Source organism: Pristiophorus japonicus, chromosome 9, assembly GCF_044704955.1.
Source record: "Pristiophorus japonicus isolate sPriJap1 chromosome 9, sPriJap1.hap1, whole genome shotgun sequence".
Lineage (NCBI taxonomy): Eukaryota > Metazoa > Chordata > Chondrichthyes > Pristiophoridae > Pristiophorus > Pristiophorus japonicus.
This window is the reverse complement of record NC_091985.1, coordinates 207,616,057-207,640,413: the sequence shown is the minus strand read 5'-3', so window position 1 is coordinate 207,640,413 and position 24,357 is coordinate 207,616,057. Positions and strand designations below refer to the sequence as shown.

The 24,357-nt window shown below is 46.1% G+C and overlaps 2 protein-coding genes and 1 pseudogene across 3 annotated transcripts in view; 1 reads left to right on the top strand and 2 right to left on the bottom strand.

Annotated features, from left to right (window-relative positions):
- Positions 1-24,255, top strand: part of LOC139273498 (zinc finger protein ZFP2-like) — a 36,273-nt gene extending 12,018 nt beyond the window's left edge. For both annotated transcript variants that reach the window (XM_070890398.1, XM_070890397.1), the window contains exon 3: positions 23,038-24,255. In XM_070890398.1, coding sequence (XP_070746499.1) covers positions 23,039-24,100 — 1,062 coding nt within the window. In that variant the 5' untranslated portion in view covers position 23,038 and the 3' untranslated portion in view covers positions 24,101-24,255. The remainder of the gene's footprint in view (positions 1-23,037) is intronic.
- LOC139273549 (zinc finger protein 850-like) overlaps positions 1-24,357 on the bottom strand; it is a 700,279-nt gene that overhangs the window by 323,012 nt on the left and 352,910 nt on the right. The gene's annotated exons all lie outside the window — the stretch shown is intronic.
- Positions 1-24,357, bottom strand: part of LOC139274090 (zinc finger protein 585A-like) — a 152,798-nt pseudogene that overhangs the window by 55,284 nt on the left and 73,157 nt on the right.

Here is a 24,357-nt window from a genome sequence, read left to right as displayed (position 1 = left end):
TGTGAATCTTTGGAATTCTCTGCCCCAGAGGGTTGTGGATGTTCAGTCTGTGAGTGTGTTCAGGGCTGAGATAGATGTTTGGACACTGAAGGAATCAAGGGATACGGGGATAGGGCGGGAAAATGAGTTGAAGCACAAAACCAGCCTCGATCTTATTGAATGGCAGAACAGGCACAAGGGGCTGAATGGCCTACTCCGGTTCCTATGTTCTTACTTACAGTGATGACTTTTGTAAACAGCTTTTACAGGGGTTTGGAAGGGGAGGATATGCAGAAGGGATTAAACCTGGGCCCCTCCTGTTCCTATGACTGGTCGCATTGGTCAGTGCCTTTACCCACTGAGCCTTTGGGAGGAGGGTCCAGTGACCCTGCTGGAAAATGCACATGTGAGGCCTCAGGTGAGGACAGTGGAGTAGCCCATCGACACTCACTGTCGAGGTTCACACATAGAGATTGGGCACATGGGTCACATATTGGAGAGAAACTGGTGAGTGTAGAACTGAACCCAGCCAGAGTCAGCACTTTCAGGGGAGGAGAGGGCGAGGAACCAGTGAGTTTAGAACTGAACCCAGCCAGAGTCAGCACCTTCAGGGGAGGAGAGGGAGGGGAACCAGTGAGTGTAGAACTGAACCCAGCCAGAGTCAGCACCTTCTAGGGAGGAGATGGAGGGGAACCAGTGAGTGTAGAACTGAACCCAGCCAGAGTCAGCACCTTCAGGGGAGGAGAGGGAGGGGAACCAGTGAGTGTAGAACTGAACCCAGCCAGAGTCAGCACCTTCAGGGGAGGGGAGGAGAGAGAGAGGAACCAGTGAGTGTAGAACTGAACTCAGCCAGAGTCAGCACCTTCAGGGGAGGAGAGGAGAGGGAGGGAGGAGTGTGAGGGAGGGGGTGGATGGGGCAGTGTATAGAACTGAACCGAGCCAAAGTCAGTACTCATGGTTAGAGATAAGAGCAGAGAAAAATAGGAGGAATTTATGCAAAGTGCCTTGTGTCTTGTTCTCTCCCTGGATCCTAAATCAACTGAACTCAGTCTTTCCCATCTGAAGTCTACAGGCTCTAAAACTTCAGCTTGGTGTCCCTCAGTCCCGACTCGCTGATTTACCTCCTCTTCTCTCCTCCTCTTTCCCCCTTGGTTGTGTTCCACACTCTGGGCCCTGGCCCTTCCCCGGGAATTCTCAGTATGAACAGGGGGATGTGTGTTGCGACAGGATGTCCCACCTCTCCACCTTTAAAGGGACAAGGAGAGGACCCGCTGGGCTGAATGGCCCTGCTTTATGACATCACTGCAGTGCCTAGCAACCAACCTTCCTGAGCCCTGCTCATTATGGGCTGGGTGTAGCTCAGTGCTGTTACAGGAAGGGAAACAGGAGCAGGATTCAGCCCGTGTGGAGCCCAGGGTTAATGGAGAGAGGTACAGGATCAATTTATACCTTATTGAGTGAGACATGTAATTGTCCCGGACACTCCCTGTCCCTCAGTATCTGTGTCGGGGAGCAATTGATGGGTTTGTGTTAACTTCTTTAGGTGAATCTTTGTGCTCATCGAGGTGAAGGAGGTTAGTGCCGGGCAACAGGACATTTTATAAGAACAGAAGAATTAGGAGCAGGAGTAGGCCATATGGCCCCTCGAGCCTGCTACTCCATTCAATAGTATCATAGCTTATCTTAAACTTTTTATCAGTCAGAGCACCTCATGTCAACCTCTGGGATTCCTGGGGCAGGGACAGTCTAACTTACATACAGAATATAGCTCCATCGACACTTCCCTGAGAGTGTTTGATGGGACAGTGTAGAGGGAGCTTTACTCTGTATCGAACCCGTGCTGTACCTGACCTGGGAGTGTTTGATGGGATAGTTTAGAGGGAGCTTTACTCTGTATCTAACCCATGCTGTACCTGACTGGAGAGTGTTTCAGGCAGACACTTGGTGCTCAGAATACCCCGTTCCCCAGCACTGACATCCATCACCTCCATGAGAACAACATTTAACTGCAATTAAAAGGTAAGAGAAACCCATCAGTTCCTCCCCGGACACAGATCCAGAGGGACAGTGAGTGTCCCGAACATTGTTGTACAGTGTGCTTGATAGTTCCTCCCTGGGTCTGAGCCTTTTGGTGATGATTTGAATCTGATGCCCTCGAGTTACTGACTCACCGACTGGTGGAAATAGTTTTTCCTCATTTACCTGATCACATTCTGAACACCTTCCTCAGATCTCCAATTCCCCTTTGTTCTAATGAAAAGAGTCCCAGTTTCTCCAATCTCCCCTGATAACTAAAGGCTCTTGTCCTTGGTATCCTCTCAGTGAATCTCTCTGCACCCTCTCCATGGCCTTCACATCCTTCCTGGTGTAAGATCCCCAAAACCTGACACAATATTCTCACTGCAGCCTAACCAATGATTTGTACAGGTTTACATAGAAACATAGAAAATGTTGGAATCAATTATTAAGGATGAAATTGCAGCGCATTTGGAAAGCAGTGACAGGGTCAGTCCAAGTCAGCATGGATTTATGAAGGGGAAATCATGCTTGACAAATCTTCTGGAATTTTTTGTGGAGTGGACAAGGGAGAACCAGTGGATGTGGTGTATTTGGACTTTCAAAAGGCTTTTGACAAGGTCCCACACAAGCGATTGGTGTGAAAAATCAAAGCACATGGTATTGGGGGTAATATACTGACGTGGATAGAGAACTAGTTGGCAGACAGGAAGCAGAGAGTCGGGATAAACGGGTCCTTTTCAGAATGGCAGGCAGTGACGAGTGGAGTGCCGCAGGGCTCAGTGCTGGGACCCCAGCTCTTTACAATATACATTAATGATTTAGATGAAGGAATTGAGTGTAATATCTCCAAGTTTGCAGATGACACTAAACTGGGCGGGGGTGTGAGTTGTGAGGGGGACGCTAAGAGGCTGCAGGGTGACTTGGACAGGTTAGGTGAGTGGGCAAATGCATGGCAGATGCAGTATAATGTGGATAAATGTGAGGTTATCCACTTTGGGGGCAAGAACGCGAAGACAGAATATTATCTGAATGGCGGCAGATTAGGAAAAGGGGAGGTGCAACGAGACCTGGGTGTCATGGTTCATCATTCATTGAAAGTTGGCATACAGGTAGAGCAGGCGGTAAAGAAGACAAATGGTATGTTGGCCTTCATAGCTAGGGGATTTGTGTATAGGAGCAGGGAGGTCTTACTGCAGTTGTATAGGGCCTTGGTGAGGCCTCACCTGGAATATTGTGTTCAGTTTTGGTCTCCTAGTCTGAGGAAGGACGTTCTTGCTATTGAGGGAGTGCAGCGAAGGTTCACCAGACTGATTCCCGGGATGGCTAGACTGACATATGAGGAGAGACTGGATCAACTGGACCTTTATACATTGGAGTTTGGAAGAATGATAGGGGAGCTCACATAAACATACAAGATTCTGACGGGACGGGACAGGTTAGATACGGGTCGATTGTTCCCGATGTTGGGGAAGTCCAGAACCAGGGGACATAGTCTTCGGATAAGGAGTAGGCCATTTAGGACTGAGATGAGGAGAAACTTCTTCACTCAGAGAGTTGTTAACCTTTGGAATTCCCTGCCGCAGAGAGTTGTTGATGCCAGTTCATTGGATATACTCAAGAGGGAGTTAGATATGGCCCTTACGGCTAAGGGGATCAAGGGGTATGGAGAGAGAGCATGAAAGGGGTACTGAGGGAATGATCAGCCATGATCTTATTGAATGGTGGTGCAGGCTCAAAGGGCCGAATGGCCTACTCCTGCACCTATTTTCTATGGTTCTATGTTTCATAGAAATTAGGTGCAGGAGTAGGCCATTCGGCCCCTCGAGCCTGCACCGCCATTCAATAAGATCATTGCTGATCATTCAACCTCAGTACCCCTTTCCTGCTTTCTCTTCATAACCCTTGTTCCCTTTGGCCGAAACGGCCATATCTAACTCCCCTTGAATATATCTAGCGAACTGGCCTCAATAACTTTCTGCGGTAGAGAATTCCACAGGTTAACCACTCTCTGAGTGAAGAGGTTTCTCCTCATCTCAATCCTAAATGGCTTACCCCTTATTCTTAGACTGTGACCGCTGGTTCTGGAACTCCCCAGCAACGGGAACATTCTTCCTGACTCTAACCTGTCCAATCCCATCAGAAATTTACATGTTTCTATGAGATCCCCTCTCATTCTTCTAAACTCCAGTGACTACAAGCCCAGTTGATTCAATCTCTCCTCCTATGTCAGTCCTGCCATCCCGGGAATCAATCTGGTGAACCTTCGCTGTACTCCCTCAATAGCAAGAACGTCCTTCCTCAGATAAGGAGACCAAAACTGCACACAATATTCCAGATGTGGCCTCACCAAGGCTCTGTACAACTGTAGTAAGACCTCTCTGCTCCTGTACTAAAATTCTCGAGCTATGAAGGCCAACATGCCATTTGACGCCTTCACTGCCTGCTGTACCTGCATGCCAAACTTCAATGACTGATGTACCATGACACCCAGGTCTCGTTGCACCTCTCCTTTTCCTAATCTGTCACCATTCAGATCATATTCTGTCTTCCTGTTTTTGCCACCAAAGTGGATAACCTCACATTTATCCACATTATACTGCATCTGCCATGCATTTGCCCACATACCTAACTTATCCAAGTCACCCTGCAGCCTCTTAGCATCCTCCTCACAGCTCACACTGTCACCCAGCTTAGTGTTATCTGCAAACTTGGAGATATTACACTGAATTCCTTCATCTAAATCATTGGTGTATATTGTAAATAGCTGGGGTTCCAGCACTGAGCCCTGCGGCACCCCACTGGCACCTGCCATTCTGAAAAGGACCCGTTTATTCTGACTCTCTGCTTCCTGTCTGCCAACCAGTTCTCAATCCACGTCAATACATTACCCCCAATATCATGTGCTTTAATTTTGCACAATAATCTCTTGTGTGGGACCTTGTCAAAAGCCTTTTGAAAGTCCAAATACACCACATCCAATGGTTCTCCCTCGTTCACTCTACTGGTTACATCCACAAAAAATTCTGGAAGATTTGTCAAGCATGATTTCCCTTTCATAAATCCATGCTGACTTGGACCGATCCTGTCACTGCTTTCCAAATGCGCTGCTATTTCATCTTTAATAATTGATTCCAACATTTTCCCCACCACCGATGTCAGGCTAACCGGTCTATAATTCCCTGTTTTCTCTCTCCCTCCTTTTTAAAAAAGTGGTGTTACATTAGCTACCTTCCAGTCCATAGGATCTGATCCAGAGTCAATAGAATGTTGGAAAATGATCACCATTGAATCCACTATTTCTAGGGCCACTTCCTTAAGTACTCTGGGATGCAGCCTATCAGGCCCTGGGGATTTATTGGCCTTCAATCCCATCAATTTCCCTAACACAATTTCCTGACTAATATGGATTTTCTTCAGTTCCTCCTTTTCGCTAGACCCTCGAACCCCTAGTATTTCCAGAAGATTATTTGTGTCTTCCTTCCAAAGTATTTGTTCAGTTGGTCTGCCATTTCTTTGTTCCCTATTATAAATTCACCAGATTCTGACTGCAAAGGACCTATATTGGTCTTCACTAATCTTTTTCTCTTCACATCTCTATTGAAGCTTTTGCAGTCAGTTTTTATGTTCCCTGTAAGCTTCCTCTCATACTCTATTTCCCCCTCCTAATTAGACCCTTTGTCCTCCTCTGCTGAATTCTAAATTTCTCCCAGTCCTCAGGTTTGCTGCTTTTTCTGGCCAATTTATATGCCTCTTCCTTGGATTTAACACTATCCCTAATTTTCCTTGTTAGCCACGGTTGAGCTACCTTCCCCTTTTTATTTTTACTCCAGACAGGGATGTGCAATTGTTGAAGTTCATCCATGTGATCTATAAATGTCTGCCATTGCCTATCCACTGTAAACCTATAGGGATCAAGGGGTATGGAGAGAAAGCAGGAAAGGAGTACTGAGGGAATGATCAGCCATGATCTTATTGAATGCTGGTGCAGGCTTGAGGGGCCGAATGGTCTACTCCTGCACCTATTTTCTATGTTTCTATGTTTCTAACCCTTTAAGTATCATTTGCCAGTCTATCCTAGACAACTCACATCTCATACCATTGAAGTTACCTTTCCTGAAGTTCAGGACCCTAGTCTCTGAATTAACTGTCGCTTTCCATCTTAAAAAAGAATTCTACCATATTATGGTCACACTTCCCCAGAGGGCCTCGCACAATAAGATTGCTAATTAGTCCTCTCTCATTACACAACACCCAGTCTAGGATGGCCAGCTCTCTAGTTGGTTCCTCAACATATTGGTCTAGAAAGCCATCCCTAATACACTCCAGGAAATCCTCCTCCACCGCATTGCTACCAGCTTGGTCAGCCCAATCTATATGTAGATTAAAGTCGCCCATGATAACTGCTGTACCTTTATTGCACGCATCCCTAATTTCTTGTTTGATGCTGTCCCCAACCTCACTACTACTGTTTGGTGGTCTGTACACATCCCCCACTAGCGTTTTCTGCCCTTTGGTATTCTGCAGCTCTACCCTGTGCTGCACCATTTGTCATGAACGTTTGGAGGACACTCACTTTGTGCAATGCCTGTCAGTGCCCAATCATAAATTCTGTTTCCCATGCTCTCGGGAGAGCATCAAGGCTCAGGGTGCGAATGGAGAAGTTTATTGACCCAGTGGAGAAAACTGTCCTTTAGTAGGTTCGAATGTCCCTTTTGGGCATTCATACAAGGAGAGATTGCTACAATCTTAGCAGGGGATGTTAAGGTCAAAAAAGAAAGAGACCCGTATTTTTTTAACTTCAGTAATTGAAGTAAAATGTGAATAAAAACTAAAACGTTTGTCTTATGTATAGACTTGAATTTCCCCACATCATCCAAGCTAATGTCCTTTCTTACTATTGCGTTAATTTCCTCTTTCACCAGCAACGCTACCCCACCTCCTTTTCCTTTCTGTCTATCCGTCCTGAATGTGACCTCTGCCCTTTTGTACTCTACACCCCTATTTATAAAACTTAGGATCACATGTGCTTTTTTAACCACTTTTTCATCTTAAAGATTTGTGTATCTGAACCGCTTGTAGGTGTGAGAGATATTAACATAACATGGCTAAAATACATTGACATCAAATAGCTGATTAATGTGTATTATGGGAAAGAGAAGTTTAGTCTGAGTTAGAAACTCAAACAATCGATTCACTGCAGACAGGTCACCATGGCAACACTGATAAGACATTCCATTCACTGAACCCACTGTTGGAATCTGTAATCAGATCAGGGGAAAGTACAGGGTTTGTCTGTTATTAACCACAATATAAGCTTAAAACAGCGGGAGGAATAGAATAGATTAAATTATAATGTGTGATGTTTATACCTATAACTGTGAAACAATCAGAAGTCATGTAATTAACAGCAGGCAGGGGAATTTAGAGATAATGAGAAAATTACTGAAGAAAAGTAACTGCTGGGAACCAGGGAAAGTGTCCTTGTAAATCACAGATTGGAGAATTTCCAGCTGTCTTTTCCTCACTTCCTGCCCAAACCCAGCAGAGAAGACAAAGAAGAGTCCGATGCCAGAGGTGATCACAGCAGGATATAAAAGTGAGGGGAGACTGATGTAAGGGGGTAATCGGGACTGGAGACACCGGAGATCAAGCTCAGGGCGCCCGAGGTTCCATCCAGCGGGCTAACCCCGTGTCAGTTACTGTGGACACGCGGGACTTGCCTGTTTACTCTGATTGATGGATCAATATAAGGTACGTCAGTGGACTGAGAATCTGCTCATCTTGTATTTCTTAGTAAGACATTAAAGTTGCTGACACTGCTAATTAATAAGGCAAGACCTTAGCTAGAATCTTACAACCCTAAATCTCTCTACTCCTCTACTCTTTTTAAAGTTTTTACCATTTAATGTACATTTCCTCCCAAAATTTATCATTACATTTCTCTGCATTAAATTTCATTTGCCATTTACCTGTCCCATTTACTAACCTGTGCGTTCACACTGAAGTCACTTACAGTCCTCTTCACAGTTGGCCATGGTATGTTGGCCTTCATAGCTAGGGGATTTGAGTTTAAGAGCAGGGAGGTCTTACTGCAATTGTACAGGCCCTTGCTGAGGCCTTGTTATTGAGGGAGTGCAGCGAAGGTTCACCAGACTGATTCCAGGGATGGCAGGACTGACATATGAGGAGAGACTGGATCGACTGGGCCTGTATTCATTGGAGTTTAGAAGAATGAGAGGGGATCTCATAGAAACATATACAATTCTGACGGGACTGGACAGGTTAGATGCAGGAAGAATGTTCCCAATGTTGGAGAAGTCCAGAACCAGGGAACGTAGTCTACTGATAAGGGGTAAGCCATTTAGGACTGAGATGAGGAGAACATTCTTCACTCAGAGAGTTATTAACCTGTGGAATTCCCTATCATAGAGAGTTGTTGATGCCAGTTCAAGAGGGAGTTAGATATGGCCCTTACAGCTAAAGGGATCAAGGGGTATGGAGAGAAAGCAGGAAAGGGGTACTGAGGTGAATGATCAGCCATGATCTTATTGAATGGTGGTGCAGGCTCGAAAGGCCGAATGGCCAACTCCTGCACCTATTTTCTATGTTTCTATGTCCCTCTTTTGGCGTCATCTGGAGATTTTGATCTTGACCTGATGGCCTACATCCTAGGGTTTTGAAAGAGGTGGCCATTGCGATAGTGGATGCATTGGCTGTCATCTTCCAAAATTCCATAGATTCCAGAAAGGTTCCCGCAGATTGGAAGGTAACTAATGTAACCCCACTATTTAAGAAAGAAGGGAGAGAGAAAATGGGGAACTACAGACCAGTTAGCCTGACATCAGACGGAGGGAACATGCTAGAATCTATTATTAAGGACATGGTAACAGGGCAATTAGAAAATAACAATAGGATTGGGCAGAGTCGACATGGATTTATGAAAGGGACAAATCTGTTAGAGTTTTTTGAGGTTATAACTAATAGAATAGATAAGGGGGAACCAGTGTTTGGATTTTCAGAAAGCATTCAATACGGTGCCACACAAAAGGTTATTAAACACAATTAGGGCTCATGGGATTGGGGGTACTTTACTTGCATGGATTTAGGATTGGTTAACTGACAGAAAACAAATAAACAGGTCATTTTCGGGTTGGCAGGCTGTTACTAGTGGGGTGCCGCAAGGATCGGTGCTTGGGCCCCAGCTATTCAGAATCAAATCAATGATTTGGATGAGGGGACCAAATGTTATATATCCAAGTTTGCTGATGATATAGAGCTAGGTGGGAATGTAAGTTGTGAGGAGGATGCAAAGAGGTTTCAACGGGATACAGACAGGCTAAGTGAGTGGGTAAGAACATAGCAAATGGAATATAATGTGGAGAAATGTGAAGTTATCCACTTTGGTGGGAAAATTGGAAAAACAGAGTATTTTTTAAATGGTGAGCGATTGGGAAACGTTGGTGTTCAGAGGGACCTGGGTGTCCTTGTACATGAATCACTGAAAGGTAACATGCAGGTACAGCAAGCATTTAAGAAAGCAAATGGTATGTAGGCCTTTATTTCAAGAGGATTTGAGTATAAGTAAAAATATCTGACTGCAGTTATATAAGGCCCTGGTGAGACCACATCTGGAATATTGTGTACAGTTTAGGTCTCCTTACCTAAGGAAGAATATACTTGCCATAGAGGGAGTGCAACGAAGGTTCACCAGACTGATTCCTGGGATGGGGGCATTGTCTAATAAGGAGAGATTGAGTAAACTAGGCCTATATGCTCTAGAGTTTAGAAGAATGAGAGGTGATCTCATTGAAACATGTAACATTCTTACAAAGCTTGACAAGGTCGATGCAGGGAGGATGTTTCCCCTGGCTGGGGAGTCTAGAACCAGTGGACACAGTCTCAGAATAAGGGGTCGGCCATTTAGGACTGAGTTGAGGAGAAACTTCTTCACTCGGAGTGTGCTGAATCTTTGGAATGTTTTACCCCAGAGGGCTGTGAAGGCTCAGTCTTTGAGTATATTCAAGGCAGAGATCAGTAGATTTTTGGATATTAAGGGAATCAAGGGATATGGGTACAGTGCAGGAAAGTGAAGTTGAGGTAGAAGATCAGCCATGATCTTATTGAATGGCGGAGCAGGCTCGAGGGGCCGAATCGCCTACTCCTGCTCCAATTCTTCTGTTCTTCTGTTCTTATAGAAACATAGAAAATAGGTGCAGGAGTAGGCCATTCGGCTCTTCAAGCCTACACCGTCATTCAATAAGATCATGGCTGATCATTCACCTGAGTACCCCTTTCCTGCTTTCTCTCCATACCCCTTGATCCCTTTAGCCATAAGGGCCATATCTAACTCCCTCTTGCATGTATCTAACAAACTGCATCAACAACTCTCTGCGGTAGGGAATTCCACAGGTTAACAACTCTCTGAGTGAAGAAGTTTCTCCTCATCTCAGTCCTAACTGGCTCACCCCTTAACCTTAGAATGTGTCCCCTGGTTCTGGACTTCCCCAACATCGGGAACATTCTTCCTGCACCTAACCTGTCCAGTCCCGTCGGAATTTTATATGTTTTTATGAGATCCTCTCTCATTCTTCTAGTGAATATAGGCCCAGTCGATCTAGTCTCTCCTCATATGTCAGTCCTCACATCCCGGGAATCAGTCTGGTGAACCTTCGCTGCACTCCCTCAATAGCAAGAACATCCTTCCTCAGATTTGGAGACCAAAACTGAACACAATATTCTAGGTGAGGCCTCACTAAGACCCTGTACAACTGCAGTAAGATCTCCCTGCTCCTATATTCAAATCCCCTAGCTATGAAGGCCAACATACCATTTGCCTTCTTCACCGCCTGCTGTACTTGCATGCCAACTTTCAATGACTGATGTACCATGACATCCAGGTCTCGTTGCACCTCCCCTTTTCCTAATCTGCCACCATTCAGATAATATTCTGCCTTCGTGTTTTTGCCACCAAAGTGGATAACCTCACATTTATCCATATTATACTGCATCTGCCATGCGTTTGCCCACTCACCTAACCTATACAAGTCACCCTGCAGCCTTTTAGCGTCCTCCTCACAGCTCATACCACCACCCAGCTTAGTGTCATCTGCAAACTTGGAGATATTACACTCAATTCCTTCATTTAAATCATTAATGTATATTGTAAATAGCTGGGGTCCCAGCACTGCGCCCTGCGGCACCCCACAAGTCACTGCCTGCCATTCTGAAAAGGATGCACTTATCCCGACTCTCTGCTTCTTGTCTGCCAACCAGTTCTCTATCCACATCAGTACATTACCCCCAATACCATGTGCTTTAATTTTGCACACCAATCTCTTGTGTGGGACCTTGTCAAAAGCCTTTTGAAAGTCCAAATACACCACATCCACTGGTTCTCCATTGTCCACTCTACATTCTCAAAAAATTCTAGAAGATTTGTCAAGCATGATTTCCCTTTCATAAATCCATGCTGACTTGGACCGATTCTGTCACTGCTTTCCAAATGCGCTGCTATTTCATCCTTAATAATTAATTTCAACGTTTTCCCCACTATTGATGTCAGGCTAACCGGTCTATAATTACCCGCTTTCTCTCTCCCTTTTTTCTTAAAAAGTGGTGTTACATTAGCTACCCTCCAGTCCATAGGAACTGATCCAGAGTCGATAGACTGTTGGAAAATGATCGCCAATGCATCCATTATTTCCAGGACCACTTCCTTAATACTCTGTGATGCAGACTATCAAGCCCCGGGGACTTATCGGCCTTCAATCCCATCAATTTCCCTAACACAATTTCCCGCCTAATAAGGATTTCCTCCAGGTCCTCCTTCTCACTAGACCCTTGGTCCCCTATTATTTCTGGAAGGTTATTTATGTCTTCCTTCGTGAAGACAGAACCAAAGTATTTGTTTAATTGGTCCACCATTTCTTTATTCCCCATTCTAAATTCACCTGAATCTGACTGACTGACATTTGTCTTCGTTAATCTTTTTCTCTTCACATATCTACAGAAGCTTTTGCAGTCAGTTTTTATGTTTCCTGCAAGCTTCCTCTCATACTCTATTTTCCCCCTCCTAATTAAACGCTTTGTCCTCCTCTGCTAAATTATAAAATTCTCTCAGTCCTCAGGTTTGCTGCTTTACTGGCCAATTTATATACCTCTTCCTTGGATTTAACACTATCCCTAATTTCCCTTGTTAGCCACGGTTGAGCCACCTTCCCCAGACAAGGATGTACAGTTGTTGAAGTTCATCCATGTGATCTTTAAATGTTTGCCATTGCCTATCCACTGTCAACCTTTTAAGTATCACTCGCCAGTCTATTCTAGCCAATTCATGTCTCATACCATTGAAGTTACCTTTCCTTAAGTTCAGGACCCTAGACTCTGAATTAACTGTGTCACTCTCCATCTTAATAAAAAATTCTACCATATTATGGTCACTCTTTCCCAAGGGGCCTCGCACAACAAGATTGCTAATTAGTCCTTTCTCATTACACATCACCCAGTCTCGGATGGCCAGTCCTCTAGTTGGTTCCTCGACATATTGGTCGAGAAAACCATCCCTAATACACTCCTGGAAATTCTCCTCCACTGCATTGCTACCAGTTTGATTAGCCCAATCAATATGTAGATTAAATGTTACATCCCGACCGACTCTTGAGAATTCCTGGCGCAAAGCCACTGAAAGTGGAGGAGAATCATCCGCGAAGGCGTCAGTCACTTCAAGTCTCTTCGTCGGCAGCACGCGGAAGCCAAGTATAAACAGCGGAAGGAGCATACGACAAACCAAGTACCCCACCCACCCATCCCTTCAACCACCCCCTGCCCCACCTGTGATAGAGACTGTAGGTATGGTATTGGACTCATCAGTCACCTTAGAACTCATTTTAGTGTGGAAGCTAATCATCCTCGACTCCAGGGTACTACCTACAAAGAAGATATGAATGTATTAAGGCAAATGGTATGTTGACGTTCATAGCTCGGGGATTTGAGCATAGGAGCAGGGAGGTCTTACTGCAGTTGTACAGGGCCTTAGTGAGGCGTCACCTGGAATATTGTGTTCAGTTTTGGTCTCCAAATCTGAGGAAGGACGTTCTTGCTGTTGAGGGAGTGCAGAGAAGGTTCACCAGATTGATTCCCGGGATGGCTGGACTGACATATGAGGAGAGACTGGAGCGACTGGGCCTGTATTCACTGGAGTTTAGAAGGATGAGAGGGGATCTCGTAGTAACATATAAAATTCTGATGGGACTGGACAGGTTAGGTGCAGGAAGAATGTTCCCGATGTTGGGGAAGTCCAGAACCAGGGGACACAACCTAAGGATAAGGGGTAAGCCATTTAGGACTGAGATGAGGAGAAACTTCTTCACTCAGAGGATTGTTAACCTGTGGAATTCCCTACCGCAGAGAGTTGTTGATGCCAGTTCATTGGATATATTCAGGAGGGAGTTAGATATGGCCCTTATGGCTAAGGAGATCAAAGGATATGGAGAGAAAGCAGGAAAGGGGTACTGAGGTGAATGATCAGCCATGATCTTATTGAATGGTGGTACAGGCTCGAAGGGCCGAATGGCCTACTCCTGCACCTATTTTCTATGTTTATCAAGGAGGCATTGAGGGTGTCCTTGAAGCATTTTCTCTGCCCTCCTGAGACTCACTTGCCATGACAGTGCTCAGAGTAGAGTGCTTGTTTCTGGAGTCCAGCATTGGGCATGCGGACAATGTGGCCCATCCATTGGAGCTGATCGAGCGCGGTCAATGCTTCAGAGCTGGGGATGTTGGCCTGAGAGACTTGCAGAATGGGCATATAATTGGCAAGTGAATTTCAACACCAATAAATTTGAGATATTACATTTTGGTCAGATATTAGTTGGAAAACAAGAATCTAAATGGGCTAGAAGAGCAAAGTGATGTCGTAATACAAATACACAAATCACTAAAAGTAGCGACACAGGTTAGCAACGCCATAAAAAGAGCAAACCGAGCACTAAGGTTTATTTCATGGGGATTGAATTGCAAAGTAGAGAAGTTTTGCTAAACTTGTATCGAACCTTGGTTGGACCACATTTGGAGTACTGTGTACAATTCAGGTCACCATATTATAAAAAGGATATAGAGGCACTGGCAGGGGTGGAAATGAGATTTACAATGATGATACCAGAAATACAAGTTTATGCCTAAAGGGAAAGAATGAACAGGCTGGGTCACTTTTCTCTTGTAAAGAGAAGGTGAAGGGGTGACCTAATAGCGGTCTTTAAAATTATGAAAGGTTTTGATAGAGTGGATATAGAGAGAGTGTTTCCACTTATGGGGAAGAGCAAAACTATAGGCCATCAATACAAGATAGTCACCAAGAAATCAAATAGGAAGTTCAGAAGAAATTTCTTTACTCAGAGAGTGTTGGGAATGTGGAACTCGCTACCACAGGGAGGGGTTGAAGCGAATAATTTAGATATATTTAAGAGGAGGCTAGATAAGTATATGAGAGAAGGGAATAGAGGGTTGTGCTGATAGTTAGATGAGGAAAGACAGGAGAGGGCTCGAGTGGAGCATAAACACTGGCATCGATTGGTTGCGCAAAATGGCCTATTTCTGTGCTTTATATTCTATGTACCTGCCCTGGGAGTACTTGACGGGACATAGTAGAGGGAGCTTTATTCTGCATCTAATCAGTGCTGTACTGCCCTGGGAGTGTTTGATGAAACAGTGTTGAGGAAGCTTTATTCAGTATCTTTTTTTTATATCTAATCAAGGGATGTGGGCGTCACTGGCAAGGCCAACATTTATTGCCCATCCCTAATTGCCCTTGAGAAGATGGTGGTGAGCCACCTTCTTGAACCGCTGCAGTCTTTGTGGTGAAGGTACTTCCACAGTGCTATTAGGGAGGGAGTTCCAGGATTTTGACCCAGCGACGACATACTTCCAAGTCAGGATGGTATGTGACTTAGAGGGGAACTTGGAGGTGGTGATGTTCCCATGTGCCTGATGCCCTTGTCCTTCCAGGTGGTAGAGGTCGCAGGTTGGGAGGTGCTGCCGAAGAAGCCGTGGCAAAATGCTGCAATGCATCTTGTAGATGGTGTACACTGCAGCCACGGTGCACTGGTGGTGGAGGGAGTGAATGTTTAAGGTGGTGGATGGGGTACTAATCAAACGGGCTGCTTTGTCCTGTATGGTATCGAGCATCTTGAGTGTTATTGTGGCTGCACTCATACAGGCAAGTGGAGAGTATTCCATCACACTCCTGACTTGTGCCTTTTAGATGGTGGAAAGGCTTTGGGGAGTCAGGAGGTGAGACATTTGCCACAGAATAGCCAGCCTCTGACCTGCTCTTGTTGCCACAGTATTTATGTGGCTGATTCAGTTCAGTTTCTGGTCAATGGTGACCCCAGGATGTTGATGGTGAGGGATTCGGTGATGGTAATGCCGTTGAATGTCAAGGGGAGGTAGTTAGACTCTCGTTTGTTGGAGATGGTCATTGCCTGGCACTTGTGTGGTGTGAATGTTACTTGCCACATCTCAGCCCAAGCCTGAATGTCGTCCAGGTCTTGCTGCATACGAGCATGGACTGCTTAATTTTCTGAGAGGTTGCATTTGGAACGGAACACTCTGCAATCATCAGTGAATATTCCCACTTCTGACATGATAATGGAAGGAAGGTCATTGATGAAGCAACCGAAGATTGCTGGGCCTTGGGCACTGTCCTGAGGAACTCCTGCAGCGATGTCCTGGGGCTGTGGTGATGGACCTCCAACCACCACAACCATCTTCCTTTGTGCTAGGTATGACTCCAGCCAGTGGAGATTTTTCCCCCTGATTCCCATTGACTTCAGTTTTACTAGGGCTCCTTGATGCCACATTTGGTCAAATACTGTCTTGATGTTGAGGGCAGTCACTCTCACCTCACCTCTGGAATTCAGCTCTTTTGTCCATGTTTGGACCAAGGCTGTAATGAAGCCTGGAGCAAAGTGGTCCTGGCGGAACCCAAATTCACTATCGATGAGCAGGTTATTTGTGAGCAAGTGTCACTTGATAGTACTGTTGATGACACCTTCCATCACTTTGCTGATGATTGAGAATAGACTGATGGGACGGTAATGGGCCGGATTAAATTTGTCCTGCTTTTTGTGGACAGGACATATCTGGGCAGTTTTCCAAATTGACGGATAGATGCCAGTGTCATAGCTGTGCTGGAACAGCTTGGCTTGAGGCGCAAATCTTCAGCCACAACAGTCAGTTTGTTGTTGACGCCCATAGCCTTTCCTGTATCCAGTGCGCTCAGCAGCTTCGTGATATCACATGGAGTGAATCGAATTAGCTGAAGACTGGCTCCTGTGATAGTGGGGACCTCAGGAGAAGGCCGATATGGATCATCCACTCGGCACTTCTGGCTGAACATAAGAACATAAGAAATAGGAGCAGGAGTCAGTCATTTGGCCCCGTGAGCCTGCTCCGCCATTCAATAAGATCATGGCTGATCTGATTCTGGCCTCAACTCCACTTCCCCGTCTGGTCTCTATAATCCATGACTTCCTTATCATTCAAAAATCTGTCTATCTCCACCTTAAATATATTCAAAGATCGAGCCTCCACAGTGAAGATACAAAGATCAGTGTCCTCATCCAGGCCAACATCCCCAGCATTAAAGCACTGACCACACTTGATCAGCTCTGCTGGGCAGGCCACATTGTCTGCATGCCAGACACGAGACTCGAAAAGCAAGCACTCTACTCTGAACTCCTTCATGGAAAACGAGCCAAAGGTGGACAGAGGAAACGTTACAAGAACACCCTCAAAGCTTCCCTGATAAAGTGCAACATCCCCACCAGCACCTGGGAGTCTCTGGCCAAAGACCACTCTAAGTGGAGGAAGCATATCCGGGAGGGCGCTGAATGCCTTGAGTCTCATCGCTGACTGCATGCAGAATACAAGCGCAGGCAGTGGAAAGAATGTGCGGCAAACCTGTGCCACCCTCCCTTCCCCTCAACGGCTGTCTGTTCCACCTGTGGCAGGGACTGTGGCTCTCGTATTGGACTGTTTAGCTATGTAAGGACTCATTCTAAGAGTGGAAGCCAGTCTTCCTTGATTCCGAGGGACTGCCTATGATGATGATGACAAAGATGGAAGGAAAATCAATGTGTGAGGAGGGCACAAAAAACCTACAAAAGGACATAGACAGGCTAAGTGAGTGGGCAAAAATTTGGCAAATGGAGTATAATGTTGGAAAGTGCGAGGTTATGCACTTTGGCAGAAAAAAATCGAAGAGCAAGTTATTATTTAAATGGAGAAAAATTGCATAGTGCTGCAGTATAGTGGGACCTGGGTGTCCTGGTGCATGAAACACAAAGGTTAGTATGCAGATACAGCAAGTGATCAGGAAGGCCAATGGAATCTTGGTCTTTATTGCAAAGGGGATGGAGTATAAAAGCAGGGAAGCCTTGTTACAGCTATACAAGGAATTGGTGAGGCCACACCTGGAATACTGCGTGCAGTTTTGGTTTCCATATTTAACTGCTTTGTAGGCAGTTCAGAGAAGATTCACTAGGTTTATTCCACAGATGAAAGGTTTGACATGAGGAAAGGTTGAGAAGGTTGGGCATCTACTCAGTGGAATTCAGAAGAATGAGAGGTGATCTTATTGAAACATATAAGATTATGAGGGGGCTTGACAAGGTGGATGGAGAGAGGATGTTTCCACTGATAGGGGAGACTAGAACTAGGGGGCATGATCTTAGAATAAGGGGCCACCCATTTAAAACTGAGATGAGGCGGAATTTCTTCTCCCAGAGGGTTGTAAATCTGTGAAATTCACTGCCTCAGAGAGCTGTGGAAGCTGGGTCGTTGAATAAATTTAAGACAGAGATAGACAGTTTCTTAACCGATAAGGGAATAAGGGATTATGGGGAGCGGGCAGGGAGGTGGACCTGAGTCCATGACTGTATCAGCCATGATCTTATTAAATGGTGGAACAGGCTCGAGGGGCCGTATGGCCTACTCCTGCTCCTATTTCTTATGTTCTCTGGGGTAGAGAATTACAAAGATTCATGACCCTCTGAGAGAAGAAATTCCTCCTCATTTCTGTTTTAAATGGGCGACCCCTTATTCTGAAACTATGCCCTCTAGTTCTAGATTCCCCCACGAGGGGAAACATTCTCTCTCTATCTACCTTGTCAAGCCCCCTCAGAATCTTATATGTTTCAATTAGATCACTTCTCATTCTTCTAAACTCCAAGGCATATAGGCCCAAACTGCTCAACCTTTCTTCATATGACAACCCCTCCATCTCAGGAATCAACCTCATGAACCTTCTCTGAACTGCCTCCAATACAAGTATATCCTACCTTAAATAAGGAGACCAAAACTGTACACAGTACTCCAGGTGAGGTTTTAACAATGCCCTATACAGTTCAAGCAGGACTCCCCTGCTTTTATACTCATCTCCCTTGCAATAAAGCCCAGCATTTCATTTGCCTGATTACTTGCTGTACCTACCTGCTGAAGATGGTTGAAAATGCTTCAGCCTTGTCTTTTGCACTTGCATTCTGAGCTCCGCCATCATTGAGGATGGGGATATTCAAGGAGCCTCCCCCCGTTAGTGGCTTAATTGTCCACCACCATTCACAACCGCATGTGCAGAGCTTTGATCTGATCTGTTGATTGCGGAATTGCTTAGCTCTGTTATAGCATGCTGCTTAGCATGCATGCAGTCTTGTGTTGCAGCTCCCCAGCTTGGTACGCTTGTTGTTGCTCCTGGTATGCTCTTCTGCACTCCTCATTGAACCAGAGTTGGTCCCGTGCCTTCATGGTAATGGTACAGTCAGGGATATACTAATTGATATTGGGAAGATTGAAACTATTGTTTTCGGTCTCCACCACGAATTCCGTTCCATACCAACTGACTCCATCCCTCTCCCCAACTTCTGTCTGAGGCTGAACCACACTGTTCTCAACCTTGGTGTCATATTTGACCCTAAAATGAGCTTTCAACCACATTTCCGCAGCAAAACTAAGACCTCCTATTTTCACTTCCGTAACATCATCCATCTCTGCCCTTGCCTCAGCTCATCTGCTGTTGAAGTCCTCATCCACGCCTTTGTTACATCTAGACTTGACTTTTCCAATGCACTCCAGGCTGGCCTCCCACAGTCTACCCGACGTAAACAAGAGATGATCCAAAACTCGGCTGCCCGGGTCCTAACTCGCATTAAGTCCCGCTTGCCCATCATCCCTGTGCTCGCTGACCTACATTGTCTTCCAGTTAAGCAATGCCTCAATTTTAAAATTCTCATCCTTATTTTCAAATCCCTCCATGGCCTCCCCCCTCACTATCTCTGTAATCTCCTCCAACTCCACATCTCTCCGAGCTGCCTGCTCTCCACTAATTCTGCCCTCTTGATTACAATTGCTCAAACAGTGGTGGCCATTGCTTCTGTTTCCTAGGCCCCAAGCTCTGGAACTCCCTGCCTAAACCTCTCTAACTCTCTATCTATCTTTCCTCCTTTAAAATGCTCCTTAAAACATACCTCTTTGATTAAGCTTGTGGTCACCTATGCTAATTTCTACTTAGGCAGCTCGGTGTCAAATTAAAAAAAAATCTCATAATACTCCTGTGATGCGCCTTGGAACATTTCACTACATTAAAGGTGCTATATAAATACAAGTTTTATGCCTGGACATGAAGTTAGAGATTGTGGCAGAATGCAATTCTCCTGCTGATGATGACCTACAGCGCCTCATGGATGCTCAGTTTTGAGCATCTGTATCTGTTCTGAATCTATCCCATTTCATTATTATCATAGGCAGTCCTTTAGAAGTGAGGAAGACTTGCTTCCACTCTTAATATGAGTCCTTAGGTGGCTGAACAGTCCAATATGAGAACCACAGTCCCTGTCACAGGTGGGACAGATAGTCGTTGAGGGGAAGGGTGGGTGGGACAGGTTTGCCGCATGCTCTTTCCGCTGCCTGCACTTGATTTCTGCATGCTCTCGGCGATGAGACTCGAGGTGCTCAGCGTTCTCCTGGATGCACTTCCTCCACTTAGGGCGGTCTTTGGCCAGGGACTCCCAGGTGTCAGTGGGGATGTTGCACTTTATCAGGGAGGCTTTGAGGGTGTCCTTGTAACGTTTCCTCTGCCCACCTTTGGCTCCTTTGCCATGAAGGAGTTCCAAGTAGAGCACTTGCTTTGCGAGTCTCATGTCTGGTATGCGGACAATGTGGTCTGCCCAGCGGACCTGATCAAGTGTGGTCAGTGCTTCAATGCAGGGGATGTTGGCCTGATCGAGGATGCTAATGTTGGTGCGTCTGTCCTCCCAGGGGATTTGTAGGATCTTGCGGAGACATTGTTGGTGGTATTTCCTATTTATCCCATTTAGTATAATGCTAGTGCCACACAACACGATGGAGGGTATCTTCAGCGTGAAAACAGGACTTCATCTCCACTATAACTGTGCAGCAATCACTGCTACCAATGTTGTCAAGGACAGATGCATCTGCGAAAGATAGATTGATGAGGACGAGGTCGAGTAGGTTTTCCCCTCGTGTTGGTTCTTTCATCACCTGCTGCAAACCCAGTCTGACAGTTATGTCCTTCAGGAGTCGGCCTGCTCAGTCAGTAGTGATGCTACCGAGCCACTTCTGTTATTAATCACATCCGGGACTGAACCATGACAGAGTGACTGTGTACATGGGTTTCTCTATAAATTGTTAACTTAGCTCAAGTCAGTCACAGAAAATTATTTCCTATTCACGAATATGGGCTTTTACCCAGCATGCCCTGCGGGGGAGAATGTGCTGCACCCAGACTACAGGAGCCCAGTGCACAGGCGCGGTAGCAGGCTGTGTTTGGAGCATGCGCAGTGAGTGCGGGAATAGGCCACAGGCTGCAGATGGGCTCCGTAAAGCGGCCGACGGATGCGAGGAGCCGGAGAGTAAAGGACCTGGTGGGTGACGGGGAGGCTTCATAAAGAACTGATGTAGGCCGGAAAGCCCGAATAATAAGCGGAAGGTCTCGCGTTTGCAGCTTCGGTGCTTTCTCCCTGTAACAAGCCCAGATTAATGGCTGCCATCTTTGGGAAGGTTCAGTGCTCCGCCATCGTGAATCAGCAAGAAGCAGTGCGCACGCACGGCCATATTCGTGCAGGAACAACGAGTGGGAGGGATTCCTTGTCTGTTCCCAACTCAGTTCCAATACCCGGGAGAGAACATCAGTGACTCAGTTATTTTATTCTCATTCTCCACACACCGGATTTCTTCACCATCTCTCCTGAAGCAGCGAGTGAGTGTTGACCTTACGGTTTGCAACACAATTGTAACATAATTGGATGCAATTGCCCCCCCCCCCTGTACAGTCCCAGGGTTGGAATCCCCATGTACAGTCCCATGGTTATGATCTCCATGTACAATCCCAGGGTTAGGATCTCCATGTACAATCCCAGGGTTAGGATCTCCATGTACAATCCCAGGATTAGGTTCCCCATGTACAATCCTAGGGTTAGGATCCCCATGTACAGTCCCAGGGTTGGAATCACCATGTATAGTCCCAGGGTTCGAATCCCCACGTACAATTGCAAGATTAGAATCCTCAATGTACAGCCCCAGGGTTAGAATATCCATGTACTAACCCAGAGTTAGAATATGTCTGTACAGTCGCAAAGTTTAAATCCCCATGTACAGTCCCATGGTTAGAATCCCCAGGTACAGTCCCATGGTTAGAATCACCATCTACAGTCGCAGCGTTAGAATCCCCACGTACAGTGCCACATTTGGAATCCCCATGTTCCACATCTGAAGGGGATTGACAGGGTAAGTTGTGTCCCCTGGCTGGAGTGTGTACAACTCAGGGGCATAGTCTCAGGATAAGGCCAATTAAGACAGAGATGAGGAAATCCTTCACTCAGGGTTGTGAGCATTTCGAATCCCTGCCGCAGAGGGCTGTGGATGCTGAGCCTTCGAGTATATTCAAAACTGAGATTGATGTTTGGATTCTCGAGGAATCAAGAGATTTGAAGATCAGGTGGGAAAGTGGAGTAGAGGTCGATGAACAGCCATTATTTTTTTGAATTGCGGAGCAAGCTCAAGGAGGCATACGGCCTACTCTTGCTCCTATTTCATATGTTCCTATTTTTTATGTACAGTCCCAGGGTTGAAATCTCCATGTACAATCCCAGGTTTGGAATCCCCATGTAGAGTCCCAGGGTTAGAATCCCAATATTCAGTCCTCGGGTGGAATCCCGATATACAGTCCGAGGGTTAGGATCCCCATGTACAATCACAGGTTAGAATCACCATGTACAATCCCAGGTTAGAATCCTCATGTGCAGTCCCAGGGTTAGAATCCCCATGAACAGTCCCAAGGTTAGAATCCCCATGTACAATCCCAGGGTTGGAATCCCCATGTATACTCACAGAGTTAGAATACCAATGTATACTCACAGGGTTAGAATACCAATGTATACTCACAGGGTTAGAATCCTCATGTACGGTCCCAGTGTTGGAATCCCCAGGTACAGCCCCAGGGCTGGAATCCTCATGTACACCCACAGTGGTGGAATCCCCCAGAGCGACCGCTGCATCAGCAACACTGAGTGTGGCTCTCGGGATACGACTCAGTGTTGCTAGGCCCAGCACCAGGAAACCCAGGGACAACAACAACTTGCATTTATACAACAGGCCCAGCAATTCCAGATGTTCTGTATCAGAGTGAACGCTGGATGCGGAAGTCGGTCCCAGGCCTGCTGTCTGTTTGTTGCATCAGTTTCAGCTGGAGTGGGGATGGAGGAGAAGCTGCTGGGTTTTATCCCTAGTACTTCTGAATCCAGTAGAACCGACAATTTCTAATATGGGACTGTCAAGTAAGGTGGGTTCCCTTCCCTGAAGGACTACAGTGATCAGTTAGGTTTTTACTGCAATCTGGCAGCTTTCATGGTGACATTTCTCCAGCCCCATAAATGATCAGATTCAATAAGCTCAATTTCACAACTACTTTGATGTTTTTGTGGATTCTCTCTCACACTCCCGACTTCCTGTTTAAAATTCATTTTGCAGCATGATAGAAGGGGAGGATTTGCAGATGCGAAACTCAAACCAAACATCATGTCAAGATCTGACAGTGTCACTCGATTCATCGGGACATGACTATCATCGGCCTTCGAATATGGAAGCAAAATGCACCATTCACAATGGGGAGAAATGCTACACGTGCTCTGTGTGTGGACAAGACTTCAGCCGATCCTCTGACATATCAAGACACCAGCGAGTTCACACTAGGGAGTGGCCATTCACCTGCTCTAAGTGTGGGAAGGGGTTCACTCAGTCATCCCTTCTCACTGAACACCAGCAAATTTACACTAGGGAGAGGCCATTCCCCTGCTCTGAGTGTGGGAAGGGGTTCACTACTTCATTCGACCTGCTGACACACCAGCGGGTTCACACTGGGGAGAGGCCGTTCACCTGCTCTGAGTGTGGGAAGGGATTCACTCAGTCATCCAACCTGCTGGTACACCAGCGAGTTCACACAGGGGAGAGACCATTCACCTGCTCTGAGTGTGGGAAGGGATTCACTCAGTCAACCCACCTGCTGATACACCAACGACTTCACACTGGGGAGAGGCCGTTCACCTGCTCGGAGTGTGGAAAGGGTTTCACTCATTCATCCCATCTCACTGTACACCAGCGAGTTCATACTGGGGAGAGGTCGTTCCCCTGTTCTGAGTGTGGGAAGAGATTCTCTAATTCATCCCACCTGCTGACACACCAGCGAAGTCACACTGGGGAGAGGCGGTTCACCTGCTCTGATTGTGGGAAGGGTTTCTCTACTTCATTCGAGCTGCTGAAACACCAGCGAGTTCACACTGGGGAGAGACCATTCATCTGCTCCATGTGTGGGAAGGGATTCACTCATTCATCCAGCCTGCTGACACACCAGCGAGTTCACACTGGGGAGAGGCGATTCACCTGCTCCGAATGTAAGAAGGGATTCACTCGGTCATCCCTCCTCACTGAACACCAGCGAGTTCACACTGGGGAGAAACCGTTCACCTGCTCCGAGTGTGGGAAGGGATTCACTCGGTCATCCAACCTGCTGACACACCAGCGAGTTCATAAGTGACTGCAGGGATTGGATTCTGCTGTTCGTGCTACTGTTCATCACATCCAGGACTGAACCATGTTCATTCTGACAGTTGGGGTTTGTTAATAACCCCTGTAACTGGCTGGAGTTTAATATTTGGGATATAGGCAAATAAATTACCGTTGCTTTCAACATATTGTTGTAGATTTTTGTCTTTCCCACCTGGAGTGTTTAGCATCACCTGGCTGGAGCTCAGAAAGGACAATCTCGGGGGAGGATCGTACAGGAACAGAACT